The sequence below is a fragment of the Carassius auratus genome, chromosome 4, assembly GCF_003368295.1.
Source record: "Carassius auratus strain Wakin chromosome 4, ASM336829v1, whole genome shotgun sequence".
NCBI classification, from domain to species: Eukaryota; Metazoa; Chordata; class Actinopteri; order Cypriniformes; family Cyprinidae; genus Carassius; species Carassius auratus.
The window spans coordinates 22,013,659-22,036,647 of record NC_039246.1 but is presented as its reverse complement, the minus strand read 5'-3'; the positions used below and the strand labels follow the sequence as shown (position 1 = coordinate 22,036,647).

At 36.5% G+C, this 22,989-nt stretch overlaps 2 protein-coding genes across 17 annotated transcripts in view; both read right to left on the bottom strand.

The window, feature by feature from the left end:
* Positions 1–117: 117 nt before the first annotated feature.
* chpt1 (choline phosphotransferase 1) lies at positions 118–8,152 on the bottom strand. Its single transcript, XM_026232680.1, has 8 exons — positions 7,726–8,152; positions 3,923–4,070; positions 3,452–3,593; positions 3,262–3,346; positions 2,136–2,267; positions 1,816–1,974; positions 1,580–1,705; positions 118–1,486 (listed from the first exon to the last, which is right to left on the bottom strand). Exons 1-8 carry the CDS (start codon positions 7,963–7,965, stop codon positions 1,370–1,372), a joined length of 1,149 nt encoding a protein of 382 aa, XP_026088465.1. The 5' UTR covers positions 7,966–8,152; the 3' UTR covers positions 118–1,369.
* Positions 8,153–10,349: 2,197 nt separating this feature from the next.
* The window catches only part of LOC113062604 (myosin-binding protein C, slow-type-like), a 32,127-nt gene continuing 19,487 nt past the window's right edge, over positions 10,350–22,989 (bottom strand). For 15 of the 16 annotated variants that reach the window (XM_026232566.1, XM_026232585.1, XM_026232576.1 and 12 more), the window contains 17 exons: positions 22,870–22,975; positions 22,606–22,772; positions 22,289–22,454; positions 21,189–21,295; positions 20,964–21,100; positions 20,720–20,879; positions 20,536–20,640; positions 19,493–19,681; positions 17,864–17,998; positions 17,599–17,766; positions 17,391–17,479; positions 17,094–17,286; positions 16,331–16,470; positions 16,002–16,161; positions 14,372–14,508; positions 13,422–13,608; positions 10,350–11,058 (listed from right to left, as the gene is read on the bottom strand). In XM_026232566.1, coding sequence (XP_026088351.1) covers positions 10,940–11,058; positions 13,422–13,608; positions 14,372–14,508; positions 16,002–16,161; positions 16,331–16,470; positions 17,094–17,286; positions 17,391–17,479; positions 17,599–17,766; positions 17,864–17,998; positions 19,493–19,681; positions 20,536–20,640; positions 20,720–20,879; positions 20,964–21,100; positions 21,189–21,295; positions 22,289–22,454; positions 22,606–22,772; positions 22,870–22,975 — 2,465 coding nt within the window. In that variant the 3' untranslated portion in view covers positions 10,350–10,939. Of the gene's footprint in view, positions 11,059–12,338; positions 12,379–13,421; positions 13,609–14,371; positions 14,509–16,001; positions 16,162–16,330; positions 16,471–17,093; positions 17,287–17,390; positions 17,480–17,598; positions 17,767–17,863; positions 17,999–19,492; positions 19,682–20,535; positions 20,641–20,719; positions 20,880–20,963; positions 21,101–21,188; positions 21,296–22,288; positions 22,455–22,605; positions 22,773–22,869; positions 22,976–22,989 lie in introns of all 16 variants that reach the window. The other variant, XM_026232624.1, reaches the window with a different exon arrangement.

Below are 22,989 nucleotides of genomic sequence, written 5' to 3'. Positions count from 1 at the left end.
ACGCTCTACCAGTTGAGCACTCTCTTGTGTCATTGAATCTTGCTTCCAGGAGGAGGAAATGTAGCTAATATAGTATGAAGACCCCAAAACACGTAAGAAATGGACGTTAGACAGTGCTCTATTCAAATCACAAAACATTTATTGTTTTTATTAGCCCTTTGGGAGGAGATGATTCTAAGCAGGCAGAGAGTGCATCATAAAACAGGCACAGCTCAAAACCCCCCAAAATCCCTCAAAACAGAGCTAAAGGCAATGCCCAATAACTCTGTTTGTGCTCAGTTGAAGCTCTCGGAAGTGCAACATACAATCAGGAAGTCTGAGCAAACTGGGATTGGGTGACTAGGGAGGGGTGGAGAGATGAGTCTGTTTTAAGCACACAGCCACAATCCTTGACAATTAAGTTTTTTCAATTACTTTTTTGTTTTAAACAGGCATGACTTAATTCCACACTAAATTGAGTCGGATTATTAAAACAAATACACTGTAATCACTGGACAATCACAAAAGGTTGACGTAAAGCTACAATGGCTGTTTGGGCAGTTTTCTTTTCTTCTATTAAGTGTCTCATGATCTACAAATAGCTGCTTTTTTTATCAACATTAAAAATTCTGAACTGTATTAAAAGGTTCTGTGGTGTAAACTATTTTTGGCAGTTTGACTACTATATCAGGCCGAGAAATATGTTTGTAATACTTGCTTTTGTTTTTTTATGTATCAAGATCCGACATAAAATTGGGCCTAAATGAAATAAAAGATATTACAATTGGATGGGCTTGGAAATGGACTTGGATGCCCAAACTGCAGTTGTAGCTTCCCTTTTTTTGTAAAAAATTGACAAACACGATCAACCCCCCCAAAAAAACAAAGCACTTATCTACTGTGATAAATACTGTTGTGAAACAAACATGTTCCCTCCGTTATTCTTTGATTCTCTATCTTTGACCAAATTAAGGAAATTATTCTACGCAAAAGTTTTTGACTGATTCAAACTTAGCGTTTTGATTTCCCACTGATTTTCCTCCTTTATCCTTTTTTTTTTCTCCTTTAAACTATTTCTAAAGTGTTCCTGCACAGAATGAACCATGTCAGGTCAAGGGCTGCCCTCTGACTCCCAAGGCCACATTTTTTTACATTGTCTAAACTCTTTCCTTTCATCCAGTGATGTATTCTAGTGTACAGCAGTGTGGTTAGAAAACGATACGAGATGGTCTGGTCAAACCTGGCAAAACGTTCAGTTCTGTTAGTCTGTGATGGTCACACTGTCAAGGCCATTGTGGTTTTGGTTGGTGGGGCTCTCCTGCTCTAGTTTGAGAAGCGGGACAATGTCTTCATCCTTCGACCCCGCTTCCTCCTCCCGCCGGGCAAATTGTCAGTCTCTATGTGTGTGGCCCTGTGGGGTGATACTGAAAACCCGGATTCGCAGGTGGGAGGCGATTTGCAGGCACAGGCCTGTGCAGTAACGCGTCAGATCCACCAGGGACAGCACCTAAACGAGGGGTTGGAGAAGAGACATGTTTAGTTTTGACTCGGAAAACATTTAACGATATGGTGCATCTGAAAACGCAGTGGCTTGGCTCACCATGGCGATCCAAAGCACGATGTGTTCATCAATGTAGCTGTTGAAATACTGATTCAAAAAGAGCAGTCCAGGACCAATGAAGGCTGTGTCAGGAAGATGAAGCTCACTCTTGGTCATGTGGGCCACCTGTAGAAGAAAGCATACCTGATGCATTTTGGCTAACTGTTTATGTAAATGGTGAAGGTCATGATTGCAAGGGCCAAATTTGGACTTATATAGGCATCAGCAGCACTCACCACCAGCTTATTCGAGATCTTGGCGATCACCAAGCCAAATGTAAGGATGTAAAGGCAAGGATGGTGCTCGAAAACCTGACTGGAGGACTTTTTAAAGATGATGAAGGCCAGAGAGAGGATAAGGCCGATGTGTAGACCAGGAGACAATACACTGGTGTCCTGAGGAAGACATGTTACTGTATCACCCTCAAGATGTCACTTTTTTAACTTTTCCTTACAGTAAATCTGGTAGCTGAGTTATCACAAGCCAAAAACGTGACAGCAATAGGAATCCATGCTTTTGAGGAACAAAAACAACTGCATTGCTGGAAAGCACTTACTGCAACGGTTGAGCCGTTCTTGCCCACGCCACCGTTCAGGATGACGTAGAAGTAGTTATAGGTTGAATACAGAAAGCCACCGATAATGCCGAGAATTGGAAAGGTTTGCAAATTCACAGCAAGAACAGGGACCTGGGTGAAAGAATGAGAAATCAGTGTCTTTAATATGAGAGTAGCTGTTTTTTTGTCTCAAGCGAGCAGGGGTGCTGGGAAGGGACAGGGCTGAAGCTCTAAACGTGCTTTATAAAATGGGAAGAGGTTAGAGAAGATTCATGTGCGTGTTGACATCTGGTTTTTTCTTTTTTGGCACGTGTATGGGTGACTGGTAGCCATAGTAGCAGTTTTTGCAGTTTGTCCTCAGAGCTGAGACAGAGAGCAAAAGAAAGGAAGGTCTACTACAAGAACACATTCAGAAATGGGGCTCTGACATGATTCACAGTTTTGGAAGATTTGAAGATTGTAGAATCCTTTAAAATAATTTACACTGGAAGCGCCTGATTGCATGTCACACCGCAACTGAGGTTATTATATTATATTTAACATGAGTGTTTTTAACAACCCAAAACTATTAATAAAATATATGTTATATTTACCCAAATGTATTATGTTATTTGTGAATAATTGTGTAAATAAAAATATTAAAAGTGATATCTTCACATAAATGTATTATTTTCATTGTCATTATGAATGAACAAATAAACAAAAACTACTAAAAATGTATTTATATTTGCATAAATGTATTAATATTAGTTATTATTACTATATTTTATATTATTTTTTTATTTTCAATAAATATTAATAAAAATATGCAAAATAGTGTATTATTATTATGTTAGTATTATGAATAAACATATATAAAAAAATTACAATATGTGATTTCTTTGCTGAAATGTATCATTATGATTACGAATAAACAAACTACTAATATAAGATGTGATATGTTTAATATATCTTATACTAATATTATTAATATATTTAATATAGTAAATATATTGTGATTGGCCACAATGGACTCTTCCAGTGTAGGCTGCTTCAGTGATTATAATGGGAGTGAATTTATCAACATTGTGAATGAAAAAGATTCTTCCGAGGCTTAGTGCGATGCTAATGAAGGTGAATGACGTACCCTAGTCTCCCAAAGACTCACTCCTCCAAATGCTGTCATCAAATACATGATTATAATAGCAATCTGGACTTCTGTCACATCAACCCTGCAGAAAACATTCGAAAATACAATACAGTTAAAAAAAAAAATCACACAGACAGGTTCAGTAAATTCAATAGAGTAAGCCATTAATTTTTTTAAATGCACTCACAATCCGAAGCGGAGTGTCCCGGAAACGTATGTCTGCCACTGCGCGCAGAAGAACATGAACATGGCCACGAAGCCACAAAAAAACATCCAGTAAGGGTAAGCACCGATCCCACAGGATATACATGTTCCCACGGCAACAAACACTAAGAGAGCAATCCAGTTAGAATGGTTTTAATACATACTATATGTACAGATGTTAATAAACAACAAACGGCTTAACTTCTAATCAAGAAAAAATATTAGCCAGTGTCCAATATTAAAACTTAAATATGACTATTGTAAATATATAAAAACTAGATTTCTTAACAGATTTTGAATGGTGGGGTGTTGCTAGGTGGTTGTTTACTAGGCCAAAACAAAAGATGTTTATTATGATCACTAACTGTGCGTGTTAACATTAATGGTGCTTAATGGAAACACTATTAAATATTATTCACTACCAAATGGAGAAAGCTTGTCTAGCTGGTTATACCTGTAGAAACAGCGTCACAGCCATGGTCAAAGAGCTCACCAAGAGCTGAACTGCTATTGGTCCGTCTGGCCTGCTTCCCATCAATGGCGTCCAGTGATTGGTAGATGAAGAGTCCTAAGGCGCTGAGAAAGAAGGCCCAACCTGGAGCCTGGAAAGATTAGATTTGAAAGAAAACATAAAGACCAGTACACTGACATTGATCAAGACTAACTCGATAAGACCTGGTTCTTCTTGTTTGACTAAGCTCGAAGTCAATGAGGCATTATCATTTTTAAAAATCATATTAAATGCTCTTCTTGAGATTTGTTCGCAGTTTCTGGTTTGTGTGCCAAGAGAGAAAACTAAACTTTAAACTAAACTTTGACCTCTAACTGTAGATATGGATGGCTTATCAAGGTTCACAAATATGGACACGAATGAGCAGTTTTATCTCCTTTCCTGTAATAGATATGGTTATCGTTGCTATTTTGCCTGCTTTAGAGAGGCAATTTTGGAAAGAAGCACTTCAGCTATACATATTATTCAAAGGTAACAAGTAGTAAGAATAAAGGTAGTAAGAATAATCAAATGATGTGAAAGGAAGGAAGATGCAGAGTAGCTACAAATGTGAAATGATTGAATTCCTTTGAGGAGTCTGGTGTAATTGCCTGCTCTAGATCGTTGCGTTTTAGTGCTCAGTTTTTTGCCTATCTAGGACTAATTTTCACTTATTAATTTCATACCTTTAAGACTTATATACTTGTACTGGTATATTACCAGAAGTGTAATAGAGTAACAGATGTAATAAGTGTTAAAATATGACCCTGAACAACCAATAGGACATTTTAAAATGACTAGTAATTGTGGATAAACTAAAATGTGAAGGCAAGGTATAAATTGTTATATAAGGGCAGCTTGAGTGTGTGTGTAATAGTTTGATATGGGCAAAGGTCCATGTGGCCTAGTAGGTCGATTTCCCAGAGAAACTACATGCAGGCCATCTGGTTTCACTGCACAGTCACAAAACAGAATAACCCCCCTGTGTGTTCGAGCTATCACTTTTTTTCATTCCAAAAACTACAAAAGGCATTTAATGTATCAAATAATGTCCCTGTTAAGTCTTCTACTGTGAATGTGATTCCTAAATGTAGCAGGTTTTTTGTTAGGAGAAGAGAACACACAATTTAATATCAAGCCTATGCAGTTACATTTCATGATTGGTGTGAATTTTTATTATTTACATACTGATGCTAGACGCCAAGCTATCATTTGCATTATACTGTTAGTTACTGAAGATGATGCGCTATAATTGGTTGTCAAATAAAATAAGGATGCATTTATTAAAATTATTTATTTTATGGGGATAGATCACCCAAAAATGAAAATTACCATATGATTTACTCACCCTAAAGCCCTCATAGGTGTATCTGACTTTGTATTTCAGATGAATACAATTGGAGTTATATAAAAAAATGTGACCCTGGAGCACAAAAGCAGTCATAAGTAGCAGGGTATGGTATATTTGTGGCAATAGCCAACAATACATTGTATAGTTCAAAATTATTTTTTGTTTATGCCAAAAACCGTTTTAGGATATTAAAGGTGCACTAAGCAATTTTTTTAAAAGTGCAGTGTTGGACCACGTCCCAAAACACACTTGCAGCCATTCAGCAGTAAGGGGGCGTGTCTTGTATAAAGAGAAGAGAGCACTCAATTTGAGTGTACAGGACAGATATTAGCAGATCGACTATAGTTAGAGAGAACTGGCCGATAAAAAGAGGAAAATATCGGGTTAAACAAAACATAAAAAAGGGTTATGCTCAGGCAAGAGGTAGGACCCGCGTAAATATCAGTAGTGCTGTCAAACGATTAATCACGATTAATCCAAAATAAAAGTTTTTGTTTACATAATATATGTGTGTGTACTGTGTATATTTATTATGCACATTTATACTGCGGGGCTGTTGAATGCTTGAATCTGATTGGCTGACGAACATTCGGAGGTGTGCAATTATTTTCAGGGTAACAGGCGAATGTAGTTCCAGGCAGCTCTCTTCACATCGTTAATATAACAATCACGCATTAAAGATCTTCGCATAGTTAATATAACGGTCACACAGTTTGCACAAAAAGGTGATGTCAGCTCTCCCCTGACAATTTTTTTCAGTTAGCCTATATAGCTAGTGTAGCAACTAGAGACGCACAGAGGTAGCCTAATTCACACAAGCTCTCTCTCTCTCTCTCGCTTTCTCTGTGTCTCTGTCTCTCTTTCTAATAACTTCATTAATAACTGCATTAGAATGCTATCAACGGCTCAAGCCTCCAAAATTACGTTTTAAAACTAGCAAATAGGCATTGAATGAGATGTGGAATAAATAATCCTACTCACAATAGCAAGTGCAATTGTGCAAAAACCGGATGAATCCCTTTAAATATATCATCTGATTGATGTCTTGAGGTGTGATAACTGTAGTATAAGTGGAGTAATTGACTTAGAAAAATAAAGCACACCCGAGGTGGTGATGCAGCCATGACACAAGTGGAGTTACACCTCCAGTCAAGTGTGCAATATTTTTCTAATAATTCAACGCCCCGTCGTCAATTATTACTTACATGAATACACACACATGCATGTATATATTGAAGAAAAATATGTTATGTTTATATATGACGTATACATTGTTTCACGAATCTTATCTGTGTTGGCTTTTGTATGAATATGCTTGTGTGTCATCTTTGCTTGTTTCTGCGAAAGTCATTGGCTGGGTTGTGTACGTACATGTGGAGTGGAGATATCAAAATAGGGGACGAAGACCTGTGGGATACGGGCATGTTTGTTTTGGTGCTTTCAAATATCAACATTGTCTGGCAAAAATCGCTTGGTGCACCTTTAAGTAAAGGTCATTTTCCATGAAGATATTTTGTAAATTTCATACCATAAATATATCAAAACGTAATTTCTGATGAGTAATATGCATTGCTAAGAACTTAATTTGGACAACTTTAAAGGCCATTCTCTCTCTCTCTCTCTCTCTCTCTCTCTCTATATATATATATATATATAATTATAACTGTCTAATTCAAAAAAACTAATTTGATTCTTAACTTTTTTAAAAGGTGAAAAATGCAGCCATAGCCATACTCTAGTAGTGAATATCAGCACAGTTGTGATTATGGCCTTGTGCTGTCATCCAATACAGCAGCACTCTTCATGCAAATATTGCTTAATTATAATAATATCATAATATCATTTTGTAATAAATATATTATTACTATGGCTGCTTGACCAATTCAAGCGTTTCTGGGTCAAAGTTCACTCCAAGCCCCCTTTGTCTGTGTTTCAGCCTGGCAACAGGTGGGTTAAAATTGTGCATTCAGCAACAATCTCCAGAACTGCATAGCAATAAACAGAGGAATCTGGACTTTGTCAGTGGACTATAGTCTGTGATTCTGGAAATATGACACAGGGCATGTGCACACGCACACACATACAGTGACATGGGGTCACAGTACTGCCCAGAATCAAATAGAGAAGGTCAACAGCACAGTCAATACATCTGTTAAAGCGGCTGAGTACAGTAAATCATAATACATCATTGTCGTCGTAACGTGAATCAATAAACCAATGCGTTAGAAAAAAACAGTGACCAAATATGAAGCCACGAAACGTTACTTGAATGTATTTACAGCCTTTGTTCAGCACCACCGAAAGCAATGAGGTTCGAAATGTGATTGTTTATTTTTAAAACTGACGTGGCAGGGCATTTAAATAGAACGAAACACGTCACTCCGTCTCTCAAAGTTCCACTCGCGTCTGAACTCACCTCCTCCGTGGCGGTGGGACTGTAATACACGAGAATGACCGTCGTTAATATGTTAATCACGAGTCCAGTGATGGTCAGCGTGTTCGGCGCGACCCACGTCGGGATCTGCTGGACCAGCCAGTTCCAGTATACCTGGCAGGGCGGCTCGAAGAGAGAGCGACCAGCCGCGCTGTACTTGTGTTCCTCCAGGCGCTTGAGCTGGACAGCTGACAGCGGCTCCGGACAACCGCACTGAGGCATTATGATCGCTCTTTTGTCAGGGGCAATGAGATGTTTTGGTCCAAATTCCCAGGTGTACACTTAAAAGAAGGCATTAGCATGAGGCGGTTACGTGTGGAGACTCATTTTTGATAAGCGGAACCGACGGTCTCCTCCGTTCCCGATAGTTGAGAGCAGATAAACGGAGAGGCGCAGGAAACTGCGGTCCGGAAGAGGACGAAACCGGGAAATTTGAATGAGTGCTGTACCGCGCCTTACCACCAGGGTCTTCCTGGGGCCGGTTAGACTACTTAGACAAGTCTTAAAATGTATTTTTCTTTTTTTTTTCTTCAAGACCAGTCTTAACTTTTTTAATTCAGTTACATAAAGATATATTGGTCTAATCTGAATATGAACAGTAAGAATGATTACCCCTTGTCAATTTCTAGTTGGTGAAGTCTTAAGTATTCATGCAACTGGCCACAGGGATGGTGACCTTCTGATGGTCTGATGGATTATATATATATAATAAAAATAAAAACAGTTTTTCGGTAGTTGAAATAAAGCTAAAGTAAAATATTAAATAAATATTAGATGAAAAGCTTAGAGACATAAATGAGAAATTTTGCTTTTAGCAACTTACTGAAATAAGTTGAATTAGTAAAATGAAACAAACTAATTTGAAGATGTTTCTATTTAACTTTAAATGAAAAACCCTAATATAATGACAAAAAACACATAAAATGACTATAACTAAAATGTAAAATATACAAATAAAAGCAAATGATAAATATTAATAAATACTAAATAGAACATTAATAAGACAGATTCCTGGGGCTAACCAGTACGCTGCTTGAGTGCTTTCCATTAATATCAGATCATTATAAGATAGAACATTGGCAAACCATACTGTCCTTATTTATCATTGTGTTATACGTGTTTATTATGTTGTTTTACGAGTCTTTGGCATGTCTCAATTCTATGCCGTTTTGTAGTATAAATATTATGTTCACACTGAAAATTCCCAACAAAAAGTGCAAATCCAGATGTTGCAAATAAGTGAAATAAAATAAAACAAACATGATGTCAGACATAGATGACAAAATAACCATTTAATGTGTAATTTGTCATTTGGGACACAGTGTCTATTTAAAATGCTGTACAATTTTTGCACAAATATTTATAGATTTATAGATCTCCTAATGGAAATTCCAGTGCTTGCAAGGGCGCAAAAAAATAGTGTTTAGTTTTTATTAAAGGGGTCATATGATGTGATTACAATTTTTCCTTTCTCTTTGGAATCATAAAAGCTCTTGGTGCCCGAAGAAGATCTGTAAAGTTGCAAAAGTCTAAAATCCAAAGAGATATTCTTTATCAAAGTCAAGACTCCGCCACGACCCCCTAAAAAGGCTCATTCAGACACACCCCCACATGTCTACATCACTATGTGGAAATATTTGCGTAATGCCGCCCAAATGTTCACACAAAAAAAAGAAGGCGTGGTTTCAGTAACCGCAGTTAGTGTTGAAGCAGTCATGTCAGGGAGATGATGTGTGTATCTAGGAGAAAGCAAAATCACTTCTGAAAGTAGATCTCTTTAAGATTAATCTTTAAGATTACTTAAAACAGAACAGCAAAGCATTTTATGGAAGACCGTTTTGTGAACCTAGGAGAGGTCATTCTGACTTTGCTATGACAATCTGGTGCTTCTAAATCAGCTACTGGAAGTATGTTTTGTTATTACTTTAAGTATTTGCTATTGAATGTTCAAATGCAGAGTTTTGCATCTCGCGTGTGTGTGTGTGCGTGTGTGAAAGAGAGACAGGGTCACACAGTGGAGTCAGCTGTCTTAACCATCTGTGGCTTGTGTACTGCAAACACATGCATTCTTCATCACTGTGTCTGTTACACATCTCTATTCTCCGTTCAGGCTTGAACTGATGGTAAAGCTAAGGACATTATTAACTTTACATTTACTTTGAAAGATGAAGCTTGCGATTGTGGAAATGGGCATTACATTTCCGACGAGTGCTTGTGGTGATCAGTTAATCACAATGCACTGGGTCAGCTGGCCAATCAGAGCGGACTGTGCTTGTCAGAAGGAGGGACTTTGTAGAAAACAATGTGTTTGAGAGAGGCATAGAGGACCTACAATAATGGACAGTATTTGAAAAAAATTGTTTTTTGAACATTAAACCATGGCAACATATTCTGTTACACCAAATACACAAAATAATGATCTTTAAAAAAAGAATCAAATGACCCCTTCAAAATGTATTTACAAATTATTTTTTACATAAATTTAGACGGAGACGGAGATGGAGATGCAGTATGCAAACATCTTTCGTGCGCAAAGAACAATGTTTCCCAAACTTGCCTTCTGCATGAAAATAACATAGGCCTTTAAAACAAAAAATAATCCGTTGTTTTTTATACAGAGACATTTATTCAACTGACATGCTGAAATGAACACTGGCATGTACCATCAAGTATCCTTAGACAAATGCAACATTTTCTGTAACATTCAGATCTCATCTCATGACTATTCTGATAGTTGCATGGTATTGATATTGCATATTTAAGTGGATTTCAGTACATTCAGTAAAGAATGAAGGAAAGGGATTGGGAAAACTCAGGGGGAAATCAAACAAGAAAAGAAAGACAGAAACAGCAAAACCCAGACTTGTGCTCATTTCGGACAACCCTTGTCTCCCAACCCAGAAAAACATAAATGAACCACATTACCATATCTGTAACTGACTGCTCTAGATTTTCCACAATAAAATGTCTATTTGTGATATATTTTGAAGCAACCATCCAGTTTACTGAAGTCATGCATTTGATTTCCAGTGGCATTTTCTTAAAACACAGCTTGATTGCACAGTGACAGACGCAGAGTTTTCTAGAACTATAGATCCATGTCTGAACACAGCATACCATGCCAAAGTTTAGACACATGTGCCATTATTTGTAGTAGTGACAGGGATTTCTGGGTAATCATTGGGTGAGTCAGCTCTCAGATGGATCCCTTCTTCTCTGACTCGGACTTCTCAGAGGTCTTAGACTCGTTCATGTACTTATCAATGAGGTGTAAGGGAACGCCTCGCTTCATCAGCTCAAAGAATGTAAAACCTCCTGAAAAAGGGGGAAAAAATTACTATCAGAGTGTCATTGAATTAAGAATTAAGAATTAAGAAATGCTCTAAGTACACTTAAGTACAGTAGTACACAGCACACACAGTCAATACAAATTAAGTGAACAAATTTTTTTTACAGGTTTGGTTTGTTATTTTCTAATATAAAGACATTCAAGGTTTTAAGTGTGACTTAAGTGTCCAAAAAACTTTTAAACCACTATATACAGAGAGAAGGGGTAGAGACAGACAAAAAGTGTGGAAAAGAGGAGAAGGACAACATTGAAATCAGGACAGGAATTTGTCAGTGTTCGGCAGGTGCAGCACAAATGTTGAGGCAGTGAGTTCAATCATCTCTGCAAGCTATTGAGGCGCTCATAACTCATTTCATCAATGCGTATCTTATCAGTGCTTGCTGTAGCATGTTGAGCTGCATGGACAGTTTGTTGAATGTGCTCTAAATTAGGCTGTATTTTGCAATATGAACACGGTTATAAATATACGAAGCATATGTTCACAGTGGAAGCATTTGCAGAAATAAATAACTAAGTGTTTCTTGAGCTGTGATGCTAGTCTTGACTTTGTTTTGAATCTGACTGATGGTCTCAAAGAAAAGAGACATACTCATATTCGAAGGAATAGGGAAGTATTTTGTTTGTTGTAATATGTGTGCGCATGTTGGATATTGGTCAGTCATGCTTCAAGAACATTTCTTTTCACCTACAAGAAGATTTAGGGTTTTAAAACTTCACAATAATGCTGCTAAATTGAAATAAAAAGTCCTTTTGTGCTATAGTCTATTTGTCAATGCATGCAAATTATGTTTGGGGGGGACAAACACTTAAAGTAGCACATCATAAAGTAGCATTTCCAGGGTAAAAACGGCTGCAAGCCAAGCATAGTGCTTCCATTCTGGAGAAGAAAGAGTCTCAGTTAGATGCTGCTGAGAAAAAGTAACAAATAGTAATTTAGCACGTAATTCATAATTAGTTTTTATAAAGGGTAGCACAATATTGTAACATTCCCCAATACTGGTTGACTTCAAAAAAGCAATCAAAAGCATGCACAGTATCAATTCTGTATGGATAAAGCAGTTTAAATTTAAACTGGTTCTTGGAGTTCTTGTAGCATCCCGTAAAACGTTCTCCAGTCAGAAATATAATTCTTGAATTTTAGGGCATTACACACCAGCAAAGAGCAAAAGCAGGGTTATTGGCAACCAAGGGATGCAGAATGAATGAAAAATAAGCTTCATATGCCCGAAACCATATGAAAGCTTACCTTGAATGAGAACAACACAGTAACTATTCCTGAGTGATGACTGGGGGAAAAAAGAAAATACGGATTAAACCCAAAGTTTACATGAGGGAGTTATATGTGCCTCAGGGTTCATCGCTGACTTAGTCATTACAGATTTAACATGAAGGAGTTAAAGGACATACCACAGTCTACCGAGAGGGAAACACAGCAATATGGCAATGTATGATAGAGTATGAAAACATGTCAGGACATGATACAATATGCAAACACTGGCGTCTAAGCAGAGATTTGATCAGATCCAGGATTTTTCACAGACCTGTTAAACAATGTCACTGTGTTTTTATGGGATGTGTGGTCCAGTGCCAGTGGTGAGATGAAATTGCTTTGGATTTGCTGCATGCTGTCGTAATATATGCTGGAGCAACAACATACTGAAATGGTCCTATTTTGTTGAGAGAGGTCTTGCAGAAAGATCATGTCTGCACACACTGTACAATTGTAGCTGGAGACGAAAAAATTAAATCTAAATGCATCTACCATATCTATCTTAAGTTTTTATTTTTAGAATATTTTAATAAAATACTCATAAATGCCATGCTGGCGTATTTGTTTCTATTTCAGGAAAGAAAAGAGTCTTGCCATAATAAAGGCTTTGTTTGTTGTGTAAACAACATATGACAAAAAGCTGCACAGTACCACTACAAGAAGTGCAGAATATGAACAAAAAGATATAGAGGAATAGGAATCATTTACCACATGGCGTCCAAGTTATACTTACCCAGGAAATCCACAGAAGACATTAAGAATACTCATATTACCAGTTTTAAAAAACTGATCTTGTGCATATTAATTGGTTGGTTGCAAGTAAATACAGTGTGTAGGTTGATAAGGAGCTCTTGAAAGGCTATTTCACTTCACTAGAAATCTAGTTTAAATTGCTGGAGATCTACCTTCCAAGAAAATGAATCTCCATCCCTGATCAAACACAAATGAAGCTGCTGATTCCTATCCTCAGAAACACTTGATAATTACAAAAAGGTGTGTTTGATCAGGGTTGGATCTGAACTCTGCAGGTAGGTGCACCATTTTAATGCACAGACTAACCTTTGACCTCTAGTTTGCAGTCCACCTGAGCCTCTCCGAGGTCATTGACAGCCTTGCAGGTGTAAACACCTCCGTCAAACGGGCAGGGCTTGCGGATCTCAAGCGTACACACACCCTGGTTGCTGAACATGCGGTAACGTGGGTCGTCTATGATGGTAATCTTGTTTTTCATCCAGATGACCTTAGGCTGTGAGCAGTAACGGAGCATAGAATGAGAAAGCAGTAAACAACAGATACAATTTCTGGTGAAGAGGAACCAAAGCAACAGCAATCCATCAAACACATGGAGTGAAAACTGCTACACTTCTCACATGAGCTGGTTGCAGTAGAGTATTGAGTGACAGAAAGACAATATGATCCAGCGTGTCTGTGCTCAAAGATTACAACTAACAGGTGCAGTTAAGCCCATTGGGACACTCGCAGGTCAGGCCTCAAAGAGCTAAATACAGGCGTAAAGCTATGGGCACATGGTTGGAGCCCAGCGGAATCAAAGACTTTCTCAGAACTTGAAAGAAAGAGGACAATATGCATCAGAACCTTGTGTCAGCCAATAGGTTTTCATCAGTTCATTGAGACCCATGCATATTTTTTTTCAATATATGTCACTTTTTAGTCCTTTTTATCTGCACTTCACTTAGCAAGGATTGAGTTTCTTTGACCATGTTTACATATTTACATATTACAATGTATTATATTTCACTTTAAGTCCTCAACTAGCATTCTGTGTAATTTTTGGCAGAATTATTATTCAAATAGGCTATATTTAGCCATTTTTGTGCTTTAACATATGACATAGTGAGTGATCAGGTGTGATCTAAATTGAACTATGTTTGAGTAATTGAACAAACATGCAGCATGGACTTACCTGTCAGAGCAGGTGTCAGAATAAATCATGAGGCAAAAGAACATTTGAGGTAGCTTTCTAGGGGAGTGTCCTGTCAGTCACCTACCCGCGGATTGGCGCGCACGCTGCAGTTCAGGGTGGCATTGTACCCAGCGACGGCGAAGGTGTTGATAAGCGGCTGAGTGAAGATGGGCGGCTCGGTGAAGTCGCGGTCATTATACTCTGGGATTTTCAGTTGCAAGCCTGATTGAGAGTGAGAGGAAGAGCGAGAGGAAAAGGAGGAGGAGGAGGAAGAGTGAGAGGGGAAGGGAGAGTGGGACTTAGCATGATACGAGCCGAGAGCTGTATCATGGGGGAATTTCCCTTTATGTGATGAGGAAGAGACAACATTTATCATAAGCATTGGCAAAGCGGGACACACAGTCTGTTAAAGATATAGTATGCACTTGGTTATTGTCACTCCAGTAATTTGTGGCAAATAAACAAATCTTTGTGGTTGCAGCATATATGTAGACATGTCAGGTAGAATCATCAGATTTGTGAAGCTACTACAAATTGCAGATCATACCTTTAACATTCCTGTAAAGCCTTTAACGCTCCCTTGAGTCAAAACACAAACCTTGATTAGCCTTGATTAGTTCATTATGCTAAACTCTTACAACTATTATAGTATTATTGAAATTTTGAAATTAGTTTTCATTTAAATTTTTGTTTAATATTTTAATACATTTTCATCTAATATTTATACAACTTTTTTCTGCTTTGTTTCAATTAAATTGTATTACATTTTTGCTTTGTTTAACAATTACAACACTGTTCCTAAATTATAGTACGCTAAACAGTTCTAATATTTCTGCTGGATTCTGATGTTTGCATTCGTGTTAAAAAGCCAATATTCCCGAACACACTTTGGACAAGTTTTACAAAACAATGTAAGAACTTTTTATTTTTTTATTTCTTTTGAAGCTGTGAAATTAGCTATTGCTTTCATACAAGTGGTATGCAGCAGGAGGGCCTATGATATCAAGATGTTCCTCTCCTTCTAAATACACAAACAATGTACTTTCTCATCACAACATACATGCTTTTAGTGTGTATTATAGGTACAGTATTCATATTAGGACAAAGCCTTCATCTCAACCAAATATATACAGACACACCAAGCTGGATGTTTATTAGTAAATTAGTGTTAATTAGGACATCAGCCCTCAGGTACAAAAGCTATAAATTCCCCTGTGATTTCTCAGATTATAAAAAAATTAAAATAAACCTTAATGCAGTTCCACATCAGCCAGACCTAAATTACTACTAAAAAGCAAATTTGTTAGGCTTAAGGCTGAAAACTGCTGTAAGTGATTTCTGTACCAGTAGCGAAAGAACCACTAGAAAAATAAGGATTGTTTTCATTTTTTTTCATTATATTAGTTGATAGTTTTATCGAAATCAGCTTAATTTGCATACTTAATGTTTATTTTGTTTTGACATTGTGAATACCAAATTCACCCCATTGGTTGAGGTTGGAAGAGAGCAAGGTTTCTGATTGGCTAAAATGCACAGATTCTACTTTGCCTATTTTGTCTACCGGGCTTCAGATCTTAATTCTCAGGACACCGGGACATTTTATAAGTGGTGTTCCATTAAAAACAAAAAACAAACCAAAATCACTTACTGCAGCATTGAAAAGGATTTAAACAAGCTGTTAATTTCCAAAGGAGAAGAGCGGAGCAGAGCTTTACCTTCTTTCACGATCAGAGCACTGTCTTTAGTGGCAGTGGCACTTTCACTTAAGCCCACCATGTTCTCTGAGTAGATCCTGAAGAAATACTCGTTACCCACCACCAGATCAGAGATTGTGATGCAGGTACGATGGTAGTGCTCTATACATGTGTACCACTCCTGTCACACACCCACACATGCTAATCAATGAAAATATTACAAATATTCTTTTCAAAAACATGTATATAAATTGCTTAAACCTTAAAAGTAAAGTTAAATCGCTATTACATTACAAAAGTATTATTGTAAAAAACAGCAAATGATATAGTACAGTGACATTTTTTCAGACCATTGTCTTTTTATCAGCTTTCTGAATGGTGTAGCCTATTATGGGTGCATTGCCGTTGTCCTTGGGTGGGTTCCAGTCCAGTGCTACATTATTCCCCCAGACCTCTTCGATCTTTACAGCTTGTGGTGGGCCTGGAAGATCTGGGACAGACAGCAAAAGAAAATGTTCAGTGGAGCTTTCAATGGAGAACATGGTAGACTAGCGTTACATCATGTATTTCTCAGAATTATATTTGAAATATTGTATAGGCTATTTGAGCAAATAGGCTATCATAACGCTATTTGAGCAAAATAAACAACATTGATGATACAGTTGTTGTCAGATTTCTTTGGTAAGTTCAAATATGAAATTTAATCGTAAGCTTAGTAAACAGTTTTGGAGAATTTTATGTTTCCCCATTCAAAGAGATAGGAGTTCACTTGCATTCCCAGGAGCAGTTTCAAAGATGGCCACTGAGTGACATGACTGGTCTTAAAAGCACTTTGTTAATACTCTGTATTTTAGCATTATTAGCAATATAGTTAGCATTAGTACAATATATTTAGCATTTAGCAGTAGCAGTCACCTTGACAATGAACTTAAGTTTAATTTGAAATACTAAAATTACTTCAAAATCTGAAATAAAAATACATTTTCAAATACATTTTTTTTTATAAAAATGACAAAAGCACATAACAATGTTTTTAAACTTAAAAATAAAAAAATAAAGCTAATTCAAAATATAAATAATATAACAATGTTAATAGAATTTTATTGAACTAACCGACTATCTGAATGTCCAGCGTGGCCGTGTCGATATGATTCTCCACTTGTACACTCAGATCGTATTTTCCAGAATGCTTGCGCTCAGCTTTGCGGATGAACATGATGCTGTCACAGTCTGAGTTGCGAATGTTGATGGTTTGGTCAATCGGCTGACCCTCCTTCAACCAATTGACTTTTGGCCTTGGTTTACCCTAAAAAAAAAATGTATAAATAAAAATCATTTTGAAGTTTTTCTTTTGTAACCCAGAGAGGAGGATTTCTTTCGAGGGTTTAATATCATGATCCGTTGACTCACCACAAATGGCACGACGAGGTTGACGACTTCGCCAACCTTTCGAATGAACGTCTGCTTTAAGTGTCGAGGTATGCGAATCTTAGGAGGCTCTGCCAAACAAACAAGAGAGCATTTCTATAACCGGCTTAAAACATCTTTATAATCATAAATCATTTCTCTAAATGATATATGCTATTAGTTTAAATACACTGTGAAAAGTGTCTCTCACCGATAACCTCTTTGACCAGTATGGAGTGTTGGGTTGTGCGTGGAGGACTGGCCCCAGCAGCATTTATGGCCTTGACACGCACCAAGATCTTGGCCTCCACTGGCAGACCGGTTATAGTGTACCTCGTTTTTTCAATCAGCTCTTTATTTGCAAGTATCCATTCATCAGCTGTCAAATACAGTATTGTATAAGCACAAAAACACATGAAAACCTACCAGTGGAGAACAACTTATGCAAAGCATACAGTAAATGTTTTTAGTCTTACTTCCTTCAATGCAGTATTCAACTTGGTAGCCATCAAGTCCAGCGGCACCGATGGTGTCTGGGGGTCTCCACTTCATGGTCACTGTGGTATCTGTGACGTCATCCACCACCAGCATTGTCGGTTCACTTGTCACAGCTAGTAAACGCATTAAATGAAGGAAGTGATTCGTTTTCTAGACATTTGACAACTTTTTGTAGAATAACTAGTATAAAAAATGTTTAAATGCATCCATAGTTATATAATTTCCAATTTTTGTTTTTCCCTATTTAGTTTTGATAAATGTCGCAAGTCTCGATTTTTTTCAGTTAATATTCTTTGCATAATTTGTTGTAAAACAATAACTGTAATAATATTTTTTACATGATTTATATTGTTTAAAAATGGGCTTACCTATTTTTATTTGCATGTATTTCAGATAAATGTAATAATAAGTGTATCTGAATGTTTTTAGCCAATATTTCTGCAGATTAAATGTGTGAAATATATATTTTTTCTCAAATTCAGCCTTAGATGCTTATTTTTTCCACCACATTTTTCTCTTTTTACTTTTTAATTATGTAATAATTGGTTACTGCATGTATTCAAACAATATATTTGCGCTAAAAATATTATTACATTAACAATTTCATTTTTTTCCCCTTAATTTTGTTAATTAAAACATGATTCCCTCATTGAAGAGTGTTTGATAAACTCTCAAGACATTGTTTAAATGCATCCTTTTTTCATGTTAATATTTTTGCAGAATTTGTTCTGAAATATATAAAAATATATATTTCTCAGCTTTAAACTTAGATGCACAAGTTCGTTTTTTTCTATATATTTCTTTCTCGGTTTGTTTTGAATAGTATAATAATTGGTGTTACTGGATGTTTACAGCCAATATTTCCCATAATTTGTTCTGAATCCACAAAAATAAATAATTACGTGCATACATGATTTCTATTTGTTTTCTCTTTTTATTTTGATTATTAAATTAAGCTTGACTCCCACATTCAAAAGTTTTTAATACACTAAAAAAACTATTAAATCTATATGTTACACTATTGCCATTGTGACCCTACGTTATTTAAAATCAAGCTTTAGATCTTTCTGGTTGAAGGAACAATTTATACCATTTATAAATTCTTATTTTTCTGTATTTGTTCATTATTCACTAATATTACAAATATTACAAAACACAAATGCCAGTGAGATACCAGTGAGATCTCTCATATCTCACTGGGATTTCATGCATTTCACAAGGGTTTCTCGTTAGCCTTGACTCTTCTATTCTCACGCAACTCTTCATGTCTTAGCTGTGACTGAAGCAGAGGCTGTGTCTGATCTCATAACATTATAATCTGCAGATGGTTTGGCAGCCATTATAAAGTCCTACTCAGTTCTAAATCTCAGGCCTGTCCTCTGAAGGTCACAGACCGAATGTTTTGGATGCTGGCGTAGGCACATCAACACCTGTTGCACAGCAAAGGGAACGGAAAAGCTCTGGTGTCTTTGTCTCACTCAATGGGATATGTGTAAATGAACATGCTGTGTGTTATGTTACATAATAGACACAGCGTTCATGACATAACTGATTTGAAGTGACACAAAATCCCATTGATAATTCAGATGGGCCACTGGGGTACTCACCCAGGGGAATGAAAGGTTTGGAGGGTTCACTGGGTTTGGAGACGCCGATAGCGTTAACCGCAAAGATTCGCACCTCGTATGGCACACCTTCAATCATCTTTTTTGGCTCGAAGGTGGTCTCTTTGCAAAGGTCGAAGTTCAGCCTCATCCATCGAGAGCTCTGTTTCTTCTTTCGCTCAATGAAATATCCTGTATTATATGTCAACAAAAGCATGAATTCACTTCACATTAATGAACTGAATTACTAAATGATGCATATTAATGTTACGCTAATAAGAGCTTCTAATTCTCAACTGCATCTTTAATGGGGTCATTTTTTATTATATATATATATCCACAGAGATCTATTTAGAATGCTAAAGTAAAGTTTTGAGTTCTGGAAGTTATATCTTATTTTAGAGGATTAGGGAAAATGTGTTTTATTACAATGTGATGTTATATTCTCTGCATAATTTCTTCTAAAATAACCGTAAAAATATATTTTTCAAATGCATCCTTAGATACATGATTTATTATATTTCCTTAGCATTAGATGGCAATTGTTTTTGTCTGTATTTTTCCTCTTTCTATTTTTAGTTGTGTAGTAATTATTATTGATACATGTATTTATACAATTGGTATTTTTTGACAGCAAAGACTTAAAAGTTTTATTTTAAGCTTTCTATTTTTAAAGAATGCAAAAAAATGTCCACAAAAATATTCTTCAACACATCAGTTTTTAACAATAATAATAAAGTTCTTTGAACACCAATTCAGCATATTAGACTGATTTCCAAATGATCATGTGACACTGAAGACTGGAGTAATGGCTGTTAAAATTCAGCTTTGTTATCACAGTAATAAATTATATTTTAAAATATATTAAAATAGAAAACAAATATATATAAAATAAAAAATAGTTTCACATATTTCAAATTTTTACTGTTTTCACCACTAAAAGGTAAAGTAATTAAAAAAAAATAAAAAAATAACTCAAAACCTAAAATTAGCAGGCTGCTAAAATATCAATATGATGCATTTTTAAGCACAGGAAGTTGATTTACCAAGGATGGGGGAACCACCATCATAGCGTGGCGGCTCCCATGTCATAGTGCACCAGTCTCCACCCACATCAGTAACCAGAGGAGCCTCAGGGGCATCTGGGATATCTAGATAAAATTAAATATGGTACAATTTACTATGCCATTACCCAAACAAACATTGTTTTTTCAGGGTAAAGTGTCTTACCTACAACTTTGATTTTAACACTAGCTGTGTCTTCTCCAGCTTCGTTCTGAAGGACGATCTTGTAGTTTCCGGTATCTTCTCTTTCTGCGATATCAATAGTGAGGCAGGTGTGATCTGCAAACGTCTCTGCACGAACCCGGTTTCCTGAGTCAAGGATGACCTGAAACAACCCATTAGCCCAGTTTAATGCAGGTGTTATGTATAAAAAATTTTATGTTTATCTAATTTTAGTTTTTCTACTCACCCGTTCTCCCTTCATCCACACGACTCTGGGTGCTGGTTCTCCACTTATAGGGATCTCCAGCCGGAGTTTGTTTCCAGCCACAATGGTCACTGTGTTGTCCTGGACATTCAGTGCCTCTAAATGCACCCTGGGAGGATCTGCGGAGTTGACCCAAATGGCATTTTTGAGAGAGCTTATTAGCATAAATATGATATGCATTAGAGAACTTTTAGGTTGTTGCTGTACCTATGATGTGCACTTTGGCAGACAGCGTCTGTGTGTATCCCTCAGGAACAAAGGTATAGTCGCCAGCATCATGAATAGTGGAGCTCTCAATGTCAAGGCTGTGATTCCTAAAAGTTGAAAGAAAGCACAAATGAAAAATAAATATATGGAAGCCCATTTCCACAACAGAATAAAAACAAAAAACAAATAAACAAACAAAAAAGTGACCAGGTAGTTCGCGACACAACGTAATCTCCACAACACAACAAAAATGACTATATTTCATTATATTGTCTAATTCCACTGTGTACTGGCTTGTTTCTATTGTGTTGTGCTAATTTCTTATCGTTGTGGCTTGTTTGTGTTGTGTTGTGCTAATTATGTTGGGTTGTGGCTTGTTTCTATTGTGTTGTGCTAATTTCGTATTGTTGTGGCTTGTTTCCGTTGTGTTGTGAAGATTTCATTGTGTTGTACACTACTGGGCCACTGTAAATATTAACTCACAATTGTAAAAATAAGTCACAATTGTGAGATAAAAAGTAAAAAAAAAAAAATCTGAATAATTATTATTCCATGAAAAAAAAGGTTTTGCGAAATAATTGCAAAACAAACTAAAGTCTATTCTATTCTGTTCTTTTCTATATTCCGTTTTTTAGAAATTAGGAGAAATAACAGTTAATTATGGTAATTAATTATATATATTATAATATTACCTTAATTATATTAAGTATAATAATTATTATTATATAAATTATATAATTTTATTTGAAGTTGAGAAACACTGTTTATTACATTCTTGGACCAGCAACAAACCAATTTATGGTAGTCAAGATGGTTTTTGGAATATAAACCAGTTACTATGTTCCACAACTACTTCTATACATGGTACGTTTATAGTTAATTTTTACACATGCACACACACACACACACACACACACACACATATATATATATATATATATATATATATATATATATATATATATATATATATATATATATATATATATATATATATATGTGCGTGTGTGTGTGTGTGTGTGTGTGTATAGTACACTATATGAGTCGATGATCGGACGTGATTGGGATTAGTATTGAATAAATTGAGTAAATTGGTGTACTTGGTTCTGTGTATAATGGTGAGTCGTTCGCTAGGCTGGATCAGCTGGCCATTCTTGTACCAGCGGCCCGGGACGTTTCCAGGGTAAATCTCACAGTTCAATTTGAGAGGTTGACCCAACAACACTGTCACACTCTGTAGATCCATTAAAATCTTCAGAGGCTTCACTGAATCATCCAGTGGCAGGTAACAGGAAACAAAAGAAATGAGAAAAATTTATAAAAAAGTGTGAAACAAAGATGCTTTTCTTTTTAATTCAAATAGATTTAGAAAGTTCCTTAAGGCAAATGTCACTGTCAAATAGCAAATTTATCATACGTTCAACTTGAACATGAGCTTCAGTGGTGCCCCCGGTGGCCATCAGGGAGTAGGTGCCAGTGTCGTCCTTTGTAGCATCGTCAATGATCAGCCAGTGTTTGGTCCCCTCGCTTTTCACGCGGTACCGTGAGCGTACCCCTGTGGGGACCTCCACCCCATTCTTCATCCTGTACCAGACAGTCAGCAAAGAGGTGATGTCATTTTGTTTTGCTTATTTAACACAAAAATTGGGTATTAAACACCTGAAATTTCCATTGCACATACCATTTAACTTTGGCTCCTTCCTCGGACACTTCACACTCCAATTCAATTCTCTCATTCACTGTAGTTTTTACAGGCTCCAGCTGTTTCACTATGTTCACAGGCAGTTCTACATAGGAGAAC